Genomic DNA, 12,945 nt, shown 5'->3' with positions numbered 1-12,945 from the left:
GAAAATCACTTCGCCGGAGCTCGGAGGTCCTCGCCGGAGCGTCACCGTGACCATAGGCCAATCAAGTTAGCATTCCCTTACCTTTTGTGATGATTTGATACCTGTTTTGATCGAGATAGACGGTTAGGGCGCTCTGTGTTGCGATTTGGAAGTTTGAATAGCTAGTTAAGAACAGTTTGCAAGTTAGGTTGTTTAGACTGATTTTTCGCCGGCCGGCGAACGTCCGGCGGCACTCTGATTAGGTTGGATCAGTATTAGAACATATGAGCTTGGTAATGGATCAAAAGAAATGGTCAAAAGGTCGCCGGAGGCTCGTTGGCGACGAGCTCAAACCGGCGGCCTCGAAAACCTTGAACTCAGAATAGTGCCCACCAACTGTTTGTGAAAATGCCTCAGTGAAGAAGGCCCGAAACGGTGTCGTTTTGGCATCGTGCTTGTCGGAGAAGAAGGCCGGCGACCGGCGCCGGCGAAGCCCGGTTCGGCCAAGCTGAACCGGGTCAAACCGAGCCGGTCCGGTTCGACTCCTGGCGGGAAAGATATAAAAAATTTAAAATAAAAATAATAATAATAATAAAACATAAAACATAAAAAAATCTTGAAAAAAATAAAAAATTTAGAAAATCAATAAAAAAATTGAAAAAAATCGGAAAATTCATAAAAATTTTCAAAAAATCATAAAAAATCAATTAGCGGTTTTAATAAAATTTCCGGAAAAAAAAAATCAAAAATTTTGAAAATTCACAGAATGGTCCAAAAACATCGTGGCCAACCATAAAAAGTGAAACTTGAATTTTTGGAAGTGCCCAAGTGGCATTTTTAGAAAATTTCAAAATTCAGGGATTATAACCCCTAAAAAACCCTAAAAATGTGTAAATCATGAAATGAACAAGCTTTTAGAGCTTCATTAGGGTTTGGGTGTTTTGATTAATTTTTCGTTTTAGAGACCACTTAGGATTGATTGATTTGATTGACTTTGATTGTGCATTTAATACTTGTTTGGTCTTTCCTGCGATTAGAACGGATAGGATTAGTGGGTAAGCATCGGAAATTTGCATGACACGTTAGACATCATATCGTTCTTACGTACCGAAAGGGCGTTAGGGATTTCGATTTGAGATCAATAACGTAACCAAATCCCCGTACTCAGAATCTCTGGTTTATAGAATCGTGGTATTTCTCCCGTACCTCGATTAGATTTCTAATCTACCTACCAATAATGACTAGTGGCAACTCCAAAATCACAAACCTAGACTAAATAAGAAATTACCTTCCACTGTCACGTGAGGTATGGTCTGGGAGAGACCCTTACACGGAAATACCTCCTTAGCGCGCAAACCCCGAAAGCCCCAAAAAAAGAAAGCGCAGCGCGACACCCATGAAGAAACTTAATCAGCACAAACAAATGTTTCGACCGAAAACTACTAGCTTCAAAGCCGATGATCTCAACTCTCTTGAGATGTTTCACCAAACATTCAAATATCCCCTATCTTGAGCACAAAAAATCTTCTTCGTCAAAGTTAAAATGTTCTTTAAATCCTTCATCAAGCTCAAACTGCACATGAATACCCCATTTAAGAATATTACTTCATATTAGATTGGATCCACTAGAAAAAGGAATTCATTGGCTCACTAAAATTTCAAACAAACAACCTTCATTTGTCCACCGCAGATGCTAGTCAGTTTTACTTTATATGGAGTCTTAATCAATTTGAGCTCTTAAACTCGTCCACACAATAAAATAGCTTCTCTTTCTAGGTGCTCATTGGTAACCTATTAGTTCAAGATCCCGACCTACATGGCAGCAAAAGAACCTCCAGCATAGCACTGCAGTTACTTTAAAACACGAATTAAAACTTTTTCTTCTCTCTCCTGAAGGAATACCCCTGTGTTTAATGTTCTAGAATTCAGACGAAGCCTTTTAAGGACATACTTAGGTCCAAAACAAGTTAATATTGCCCTGCACAAATGTAGAGTAGACTGACAGAGTCATGGGCAATTTTCGATTGCTAAAACAAATAAGAATTTGAGATTGATCATCTTTATGTGCTTCCAAAGTTTTAACTCACTGTTTAACCATTAGTGCGAGAAAGAAGTCTGCACAAGAAGCCAATTGAAAATATCAAAGCAAATGAACAACCTTCAATAGGGAGAGGTCAGTCAGGCGTAGGACTAATTTTTCCAGGTCCTGGGAACTTCGTAGCATGTATGGTATCCAAGGGAGGTCCCACTGACTAACTAGTGCACGTAGTATTAGATTTTGACATTTTGACAGTGGAGATGGCACTCCTTCCGTCTCCAAAACAGGACATTGAAAAACCCCAAACTAATACACCTATGACAAATTTACCTTAGATTAATTTTTTGACAACTAAAAATCTCAAATTGATACATTTGTGACAAATTTACCCTTTTTTAAATTGGATTAATATTACGAAAAATCACAAATTAGTACACATGTGACAAATGGAGGGTGAAACCTCAAACTAGTACACTAGTCAACTGTCACGTATCATCCAACTCAAAAATTTGACGATAAAATTTAGCGAAAACTAACGGAGGATAAAATTATCACAAGTGTACCAATTTGGGGATTTTGGTGGTTAAAAATTAATTTAAGGTAAATTTGTCTTAGGTGTACCAATTTGCCGTTTTTTGTGGTATTAACCCTATATAAACTAAAAGAATGAAATTTCAAGAAACCTTTTCGAATAATATTTTTATGCAATTTACTTTTGAAAATTATGCGTCTAAGAATGTCGCGGTGAGTAAAACCAGCAATATCTAGTGGCATTCATTATAATTTCTATTTACATGGCATATTTTTTTTGTGTGTTTATTCTTTTCCAATTTTCCTAGAAATTTTGTTTCGTGACCAAGCAAGTGCTCAATGGTCAATTAATTTTCTCAGCCGAATCAAGTCATTCCACCGTCACGTATTATCAAAGATACTTCAACAAATTGCTAAGAATATCCGATAAATATAGGAAGCAAAATCCTTTCGTCATACTAATGTGGCGTTCAATTAAAAGGAAAATAGATGAATAAACCTCATAGTACTTGTGTAATTTGAATTTGAATTGTTCCGACAAAATAGATATTATCAAAATAAAACGGTTAAACTATTTCTACCTATCCCACGTGATATAGCCATCACGTTGGTGTTTTTATGCCGCGGTAACAATGGCCTAAATAAATAAAAATAGATTAAATATACTAAAAAGAGAGAATTATTGAAAGGAAAAGGATAAAGATAATTGCCCTCTTCATGCAATTACCATAGTAAGACCACCAATAACGATAGCGGATGAACAGTAACAAGGAAATCTGATGAAGAAGATGAAGAGCAGAAGGAAATAAAAGAAAAAAAAATCAAAAGATTAAATATTTAGCAAAACGGCGTTAAACTTATCCATAGTCATGGCCACAGGCTAGTTTTGGCCCGGAATCGGCCCGGTCAAACCCGGGCCCGGCCCGTTGACCGGGCCCGCGGTTCGGAATCGGAACCGGCCCGTGGCCTACAGGCCCGGTTCCGATTCCAACAATTTTGGGACCGGCCCGGAACCGGCGGTTCTGGGCCCGGTTCCAAATTATTTTTAAAAAAATAATAACGAAATTTTTTTAAAAAAATTTCATTATTATTTTTTTTTTTTATAAAACAATTTGAACTCTAATTGCCATGCATTGTAAGTGCATTGATCTCTAATTACAATACTTGGCTTGGGTGTATTGAACTCTAATTACAAGGCTTGGCTTGGGTTTTATACACAATGATTCTAATGTATCTTCGTTCCCATTCGATGTGGGACTCTCGGCTTGCCTTGAACACCTTCAATGTGAGACTCTTGGCTTGTTTTCATGCAAATGCCAAGAGTCCCACATCGAATGGGAATAAAGAGACCATCAAAGGGGTTGTGTATAAAACCCAAGCCAAGCCATGAGCAGGTGAAGTTGTATGCATTTTGGTGCTATGATCCTTTGCTAGTTAAGAGCAAAGGGTTCCATTAGACCGCCTAGAACCAGACCGGACCAATAGTCCAGTTCCGGTTCTATGATTTGCCGGTCCGGTTCCTAGTTCTAAAATTAAGGGACCGGTCTTACCGGTTCGGTTCCCGGTTCCGAACGGAACCGGACCGAATCGAGAACCAATCACCCTTACAATTTACATTTTGATTACAATTTATATTGAATAATTCATTATTTCATAATTTTATAATTCATTATTTTTTATTTCATAATTTATTTATTTTATTTTTAAATTACGAACCGGCCGGTTCCGGTTCACACATGGCCACGAACCGGAGTGAACCGGAACTGGCCGGTTCCGAACCGTGGCCATGACTACTTATCCACATGTCGGCCTTACCTCGTAAGACCCTTGGCAATGACTAAACCGGTACATTAGCATTTTTGGGTTAAAAGTGACTGGAATAACTGAATTGAAAATTCTCCCAAAGGTTTAGGTAGAACTACATCGACAAAACTGAAATGTTTACATTAGAATTCATATAACAAACTTCAGAACATAACTCACTGTTTGATCAGACAATTTAACCAAAATGAAAGCTTTTCTCTGGCAACTCTACTACATAAACAAGAACCCCCAAGAGGGACATGGACCAGAGAGGGTCAACGAGGAGCATATCACCATATACAGTGCCCACAAAATAATTAATTGCTCGGACAGCATGTTCAAGCCAAAAACTAACAACCGGTTTTCAGGTTTATGTACTATTGCGAAACCAGTAATTCTACGAAACCAAAAAGAAGTGCTCATCGGACACTTTGAGCGCCTATTGCAATAGTCTTCTATCCTCGAGCCACCATAAATATTCCCAGTAATCCTGAAGTTTATGATCCAGAGGATTCACTTCTTTCCACTTTCCTGTACAGAATATTGCATAAGCATCGGCTGCATACCTGCCCAAAGAAATGAAAAGCAAAGCACATTACTACCATATGATTCCCGGCCAACTTTGAAATATTCTTAAATCTAATCGACGTTAAATGATGACATACAAAGAGACAGACCACAACCATTGCCCCACTTACTTGCCAACACCATGTAGCTGAGTCACATGAGTCCAGCTCTCATCGAGGTATTCACGTGACATTTGCATTATCATTCTAGCCCTCTTCCTCTTTAAACCAAGGTACTGAATAATAGACTCTAGAGTTTCTACAGAAGCCTCTGCAGCCTTTGTGGCATCGGGATATTCCTTGAACAGGGCATCTAAGTACTGACTCGTCTGTAAAAGATCGGTCATTAGTTAATCTCACATTCCACGAGTAAGATTGATGTACAAACAAATAAAAATTAACTACCAGCTCTCCAAGCTTCTCCCCCACCTATCTCACTACTTTAATGAAGCACCAAAAAGTCGGTCAATACTGCAGCTTAAACCATACTACTATATACAAGACATTTAAAAGCTCGAGAAAGGTCTACATCTATTCTTTAAATCCAAAAGACCAAAAAAGGTCCACATTTATCTTTTATATCATACACTGAACCGAAAATATGCCACAAGGTAAATCATAAGAAAGAACAGAAAGAAAAGAGCGAGTCCTTAACCAAAACCAATAGCCGTAGATATCCCACAAGTATGAGTTACGAGCCAGTATTGCATGCTCACATTTCAGCACTGAATATAATTCTCAAGACTTCTACTCAGAAAAATGAACAATGTTCTTTCATTCGCTAGGGGGATTGCTTTCCCTTGACGTTTCCAGATTTGACCTCCCGTTTCAGAGGAAAAAGATGTGAAGCCACCGTTAGGGTTTTAAGATTTTCCTAAAAAATTCAGGTTATGTAAATTTAAATAATTGCTGGTGATGCTTCAACCCAAGAGCTCTTGCTGGCATTGCAGTCCTGCTTTTGTGCTCTCAAAATTGAAGACAGATCGGATTATACCTTAGTGTGATGTGGGTTTTTTTCTGGGGGTGGCTAAGGTCAAGGACCGATTCCAAACCAGCTACCTCGGAACCATCCTGGCCGGTCTGGTTGCTGGGTTGAATCCAGTGGATTTCCAAGAACTGACCCGGTCATGGCAGTTCCTGGTTTTCTAAATTGAGAACAGGACTGGTTCCCACCTTAACCAACCTTGGACTGGACCAACCAGGCAGGTTCCAACCAGTTCCTCCTGGGTTAAACCAGACCTAGTGAACACCCTGAACCAAACCCAGTGATCACCCCTAATTTAAGAGGAGGAAAACAAAAAGTAAATAATTAGAAAGACGAGCTTTGCTAGAAAGTTCATGCAACATTGGCATTCCGCATAAAACTGTCGCATAACATTCCCACTCACAATGAATAAGCTCCCCTGCAATCCAACAGATGCGGAAAGAATGCATTCTAAGGAGAATTAATTAGTAATAAGACTACTTTGCTAATTTGCCTTTTAGTTCAAGATGACTTTTGAAAAACCTTTTTCCCATGCCAAACTCAGCCCTTATCTAAGAGCCATTAATTCAGGGGCTACATTTGAATAGTCAGCCAATGGGAAAGCAAAATCAATAACTCATTCTCCCTCATGATTAAATAGAAGACCACCCTTCCCGGAGGAAAGAGCATTGAGAAATGTCCACAATCTGTGTTTAATTTGAGGCAATGCTCAGGAGAAACATGGCAACATACCTGAATATGTTGACTAGTCCTATGAAGTGATACCTTGAAGGATTGAGTAATCTACATTGCCAAGTTCTTCATATGTTTCCGAAGAGTAGAAAAAAGTGTTCTCAAAAACCCGCTCATCACAATTGTTCCAAAGGGACCACTGACCAAGAACAAGAAATACACAAGACCAGGGGCACATTCACATCACACGTATAGTAACTACGATTCCTCTAAGCCGAAAATGCAATATGTAGCTAGAAAAAATCAGGGGGCATGTGCAAGAATCAACACACGCCAAAATTATAACAAGAGTTGACGAACAGTTATTTTACAGCAAAAATACATTTTCTTCTTAACCAAAGTTGCAATATGTAGCTACAGGGATCATGTGCAAGAATCCACACACACCAAATGATAACAAGAGTTGACAGATGATAGTTTTACAGCAAATTAGCAGGACCTCAAAGGAGCACTAAATACTGAGACATGAGGAGAAAACAACAAATCGCCATTTTAAGACACTGACAAGGCTGCAATGCAGCCTCCTAGAGACTGAAAAAACACGTGCAAACTAAAAGATCTTCATTTCTTTTCAAGAGACTCAATTTAAGCAACCAATTGCAAACCTGTGACAAGACTTGTTTTTAGAATAAACTTCACAATAAAATAATGCAAACTAACCTGTTAAGGAAATTTGAGCTTGACTAGTAAACCCAATTAACAAACTATATAAAAAGACAAAGTTGCATAAATTGAAAACTCAACCTGGACTCAACTTTGCCAAGCCTGCCGATCATGTCATGAGGCTATCCAAGCATGTAATCTAAAACTCCTTGTTCAACGGAAATCAACTAATGATAGATTTTAAGTTAAAATATTAGTTTACCATTGATAACAAATGATTTTGTAATTAGAAGAATTCCAATGCCGTCGTTAGTACATGGAGATCAATATTGCTACAAAGAAAGGAAAAACAAAACATTTTCCTCACGAAAGGTCTGGGAGAGGGGCCATTTTCAGGAATATGTCCAACTTTAGAGGAAACATGCCTAACAGGGTCTCTACAACTTCTACTGCCTGTTGACATTTCACATACTATAACCATCAGTTTCTTTAAAAAGATTCCAGCAATATTGGCAAGCTCTATCTTAGGGAAATGATTGAGTAAAATTAAGGACGAGAAGAAACCAGCGAACTTCAATTTTTGAAATAGGAAAAGAAAGAACGAGAGAATAAAGAAAGAAAAGCACATAAAACTTGACTCACACCTTGCTCCACAATTATGCCACTTAGTCCTAAAGCTGCCGTCAATTTATAATCCGTCACTCACTCCAACAAATAAGTGTTACTTCTATAAAGTAACTGACAAATAAAAAAGTGTTCCTTAGAAGTTCTCAGGCACAGCAAGCTTATGCACATGATGAGGTCAAAGCGAAGTAAGTTTGAAATTTTTTTTGTGCTGTTTACACTTATGCTAAATTCATCTTTCATAGTAACAAGATAAAATGACAAATGTCAAAATTTCTCCTTTCAGATAGCTAACTTGAGACCAATTTCAACAAATTTCTAAATTTCCTTTGGAAGTTATAATTTTCAAATATATACATGTAACTGAAGGTTGCAGATAAAGTATCGATCACAGCATATCATAATTACCTTCATTCTTCTAAACCATGGAGTAACCATAACTCAAAACACAGTACATCACTTTTTTGAGAAAAATGGTATCGATAATTAGAATCTATGAATATAATCTCACATGAAAGTTTGTTAAAGAACCAGTTTGAAGGCAGTACATTTGGTGGAATCTCTTTTAAAATTATGTCATGCCACAGAAATCAGGACCTGAAACAATGTTCAAAAACCTTAGGGAAGAGAGGGGTAAAAAAGCTAGCATGCCATATCTGAGAAACTTATACAGAAGATCACTAATAAAACCAGTGCACAAGGCAAGTGAATTTTGGTGGCAAATTTTTTTTCCAGTTTTTTGTTTTATAGCTGCAAGATAGTTATCTAGATGGAAAAATGTCTGATAACCACCTCGTCTTCTAGTTTTTTGAAAAAAGTAAACCACTTTAACTGATAAATTGTTGCTTATATTATTTACAATTTAAATTAGTACCATAGAGGAACTTCATGAAGAATTTAACGTACTTACCTTTAAATCATAATTAGGATAGAAAAATAAAAATAAAATATATATTAACACCCAAGCTGGAAAAGGGATCCACCACGAATGAAAATCCGGAAAATATTAAAATAGAAGTTAACCTTTCCAAGACGCAAACACATCCGAGCTCCTCTACATTAATGAAACCCAACCTACCACCCAAAATTATAATACCAATAATAATAGTAATAATAATCTGCCACTAGCTCCATTCACAAAACTCCATATTAGATGGAATGAGAAACTAACTACTTTTGTCTTTTTACAAGTAAGCAATTCATTGCATAATCATACTTAAACTATCGAACAAGTTCGTGCCTGTTCAGATACAAAGGAAAATCAGCAGAAGAATTGACCTGCAATACAGACAAACTACTTTCTCATGCCTCATTATCAGAATTTTCCTCTTGCAGATTTCTTCTACATGCGCCCATGTCATTATTCACTAGTACTATGTCTGGGTTATGCACAGGAATTTATAGATTAATTTGGGTAGACGCAATTAGAATAAATTGCGTTAATACGAGGTCGCCTATCAACTTACAAAACTCAATCTTGTGATTTGCAGCAATCCACTTTGAAGTAGGTCCTTGTATGACTGAACATAATTTCAAAATTTTGTCCCTCCCAGCCTTTGGAAAGATTTGAAGAAGCAACTGTCACTCTTTCTTAGTTAAAAGTTTAGCAATACGTATAGAAGTGTGAAGCTTCACTAAACTGAAGTCTGTGATTAGCACGAATCAAGATCTGTGAAACGGTCAAAATGTTTCGGCCTTTTCAACTTCATTCTAATATTCTCTATGGGAGAGTTGGTTCCCAATTCTTCCACTTGGAAGAACACTTATTAGTTGTAGTTTGCTGATCATCTGGGGCAGTTCTAGCATAGCCCGCACAAAACATATATACATTTTCATTAGTAATCATAAAACTTTTCAATACATGCCAATTTGACACCATTGTTCTACAGGTGTTGACACCACTAAATATCTAACCATTGAATCCAAACCTACTAGAATCAATTAAACAAGGGTCCAAATTGCAACCCCACTCAGTACATGCTTAAATAGAAACAAACCTAATTGAATATCAGTAACCAAAATTCCTCTTAATGTAACTAGCTCCATTCTCAAACAAGCATTTGCATAGTATTTTGGCCATTATTCTTGTGCTGCATCTAAAATTTAAGGATGTTATTATAAGGTGAACACATGAATGTGCGAATTCATTATCAATGCTTGACAAAGAGTTTTGCACCCGAACCACATAAAAACTAAAATGTCGTCGGCTAAATCCTTATTTTCTAGGAATTGATAACATATCTGTACGAAGCATCAGACTTTCGGATCGTGGGGACAATCTCCTTGCATAATAGTAATTTCCCATTCATTTTGTGGCCACCATTGTACAAAATGTCCTAGTGCTGCTCATCTCAAAGGCATTAAGGAGATTATCCTTTTCAAGTTATCAGAGAGACATTGGCCCCATCCCCTGCTCAGCAGGTTGAGCTAAGACTAAACGATCTTTCTGAACTCAAAAACTTTAAAAGCTTCTCAAACCAAGAGTAGCTCACAAGACTCTTAACTAAAATCTCTAAAAATTACTGAAACGGGACCATGATTCTAAATAAACAGAGGAAAAGGAGAACCGTTTAGTTGCACATAATCTACTTAAACCAACATCCATTGTATGCATGCAATCAAAATAGGATCGACCGAGAGAAGGAAGGAATCAGTGATACCTGTTTGCCAGTGGTGACATTGAGAAGCATACAGATGACGAGAACACGCCAAGGATCATGCCAGTGGCTCTCTTGCAGGAGACGGTGGACAGAGCGCGGTGGCTTCCACGTGTTATCGGGGCTCTTCCTCCTGTACGCCTCCGCTCTCTTCTCCGCCGCAGTCAACACCCTCCTCCTGTCATACTCCCGCCCCTTCCTCTTCGCTCTCGGCTTCGCTTCCGTGCCTTCCCCTTCCTCATCGGCCTTCTTCTTCGAAACCCTAACCTTCCTTGCTCTCGCCTTGCGCTGCGGCTGCGGCTGCGGCTGCGGCTGTGGCGCCCCATCTTGGGCCTTCTGGAAGTACGCCGAAACCTTAATAATCTTAACTGCCTTCTTCTTCCCTCGCGCTCTCGCTCTCCCGTCGCTCTGCGGCTGCGGCTGCGGCTGCAGCTGCGGCGCCCCATCTTCGGCCTTCTGGAAGTACGGCGAAACCTTAATAATCTTAACCGCCTGCTCCTTCCCTCGCGCTCTCGCTCTCCCGTCGCTCTGCGGCTGCGGCGACTCCTCACTGGCCTTTTGGAAGTAGGGAGAAACCTTCACAACGTTGCCTGCCTTCGCTCTCGCACTCGGCCTCGCCTTGGCCCACGACTGTGGTTTCCCGTCATCTGGATTTCCCCCTCCAACGCTACCACCACCGGCACCGCCAACAGCGCCGCCGCTGCCTTCGCTGTTGCTCTTCTTCTGCTGGAAATAAGGAGAGAGTCTGGGCCCGCCGTCGGGGCGCGCAATCGGCACGACCTCCTTCCTCTTCGTCACCGGGCCACCCGTGTAAGTGAACCGCGAGATCATCTCCAGGATCTTCTCGCTGACGGGAGGGCCTCCCTGTTCGAGATCAGCGTCCGTCGCTTGACCGCTTGCTCTCTTCTTCTGTGCCGTCCGCTTCTTCTGAAAGTACGGAGAGACGACGGCGGCGGCGGGCTCCTCGCCATCGTCGGCTCTCTTCTTCCTCTTCTTCTCCATGGCATCTCCCTCAGGAGTCTGCGATTTTGGGAAGAAGGAACGACAATGAAATCTCCCTCTTTTCTTTTCTTATTTTTTATTTATTTATTCCTTTTAGATTTTCGCTTTTCCTTTTTTTTTTTATTTGGCAATCGGCGCCAAACCAAAGAAAGACCGCCAACTTTGTTCCCGCCACGTCATCCGCAAACGAAAAAAAAAATTAATAAAAATACAATGTCCGCGCTTAGTAGAAAATATTGGGTAAATCCGTTGTGCCATATCATATTTAAGACGAACCATTCAATGAGTGACAAGTGTCAATATTTGGCCTACTTGTAGGAAATTTTGAATTCTCTAATTTTTTTTTCTGCCCTCCTTTCTTGGTTTTCACAGTTGAATATGCAAAGAGGAGGTGATACATCCATACCTACAAGTTTGAAAACATAACAGAGTGAATCGAGGACTCAGTAAGCAAAATCACTAATCCTGAGTTAGGAGGACATCTCGCCGTCGAACCCAGCATGCGAACATCGCTAGCATCACATCATCGATGACAGATCAATAGCAACACTATTGTTGTACCTCAACTATATGCATGTGATCAATTCCGGTTTACCGTCAAGGCACGATTTACTTTCGGCTTATCAACAAACTTAACAACAACACACATCAACATACATTAAAAGTTCATTAAGCATCTCACACGGTTCTTCCCATACTTTCAGGGGTTTCAGTCTCAGGCTAGACATATGAAATATACCGGGCATCCCATACTCTCAGGGGCTTCTAGCTTCAGGTTGGGCATTCGGAATCCATCAGGCATCTCATAAGGGCTTCCAGCTTTAGGCTAGGCATCCGGAATCCACTAGGCAACGTCACCAAAATCCATTGGCAACGGCTATTTCCTTTATGTGACCACACAACTGGCATTCATGCAAGCCAGATTCTTATCTTTGTTTCTTAGCCAATGCATATACAATGCTCGTGGGCGTGCTCAAACGAGTGCATGTATGTCATGACCCTCACTATATGGTATGCCAGAAACAATCCTTGATTCATGGCATAAACTGAACACCTAGCGCCAATCCCCGCACCGAGCAAGACTTGGAACCGGCACACCTCAATGCCGACCAAGGCTTATGCTTGGTTTATCTCGCCTTAGCGTTGATTTCAAGTTGAGTGAACCTCGACCTTGTCTTGAGGCATGAACACACTCAAATATGCCACATGAGCAAACCATAGAAAAGAACATCATACACACGACAAAGTACGGGTGAGCACACGTCCAAATTCAATAACGCAGCATATCACCCTAGCTAAGGGTTAGTAATTTCACTTACCTAAAGATGAATTAGAGGGGGCTTGCCAAGAAATGACCTAAAGGAGGAGGTGGCATGCAAGGGAGAGGAAGAGAGATAGTGAGCCCAAAGTGTGGAACTGAAAAAG

General features: G+C 39.8%; 1 protein-coding gene across 2 annotated transcripts; it reads right to left on the bottom strand.

Annotated features, from left to right (window-relative positions):
• Window positions 1–4,473: 4,473 nt before the first annotated feature.
• Window positions 4,474–11,585, bottom strand: LOC115689828 (methyl-CpG-binding domain protein 4-like protein). 2 transcript variants are annotated; one of them, XM_030615995.2, is made up of 3 exons: window positions 10,522–11,585; window positions 5,050–5,246; window positions 4,474–4,917 (listed from the first exon to the last, which is right to left on the bottom strand). In XM_030615995.2, exons 1-3 carry the CDS (start codon window positions 11,518–11,520, stop codon window positions 4,791–4,793), a joined length of 1,323 nt encoding a protein of 440 aa, XP_030471855.1. In that variant the 5' UTR covers window positions 11,521–11,585; the 3' UTR covers window positions 4,474–4,790. The 2 variants fall into 2 exon arrangements, with proteins under 2 accessions (XP_030471855.1, XP_056163682.1); XM_056307707.1 differs by having other exon boundaries at window positions 4,474–4,882.
• Between the last annotated feature and the right edge of the window lie 1,360 nt (window positions 11,586–12,945).

Source organism: Syzygium oleosum, unplaced genomic scaffold (assembly GCF_021117445.2).
Source record: "Syzygium oleosum isolate NSW1041296 unplaced genomic scaffold, Sole_v2.1 Sole_v2.58, whole genome shotgun sequence".
NCBI classification, from domain to species: Eukaryota; Viridiplantae; Streptophyta; class Magnoliopsida; order Myrtales; family Myrtaceae; genus Syzygium; species Syzygium oleosum.
The sequence above is the reverse complement of the archived record's forward strand: the minus strand, read 5'-3'. Positions and strand labels throughout refer to the sequence as shown.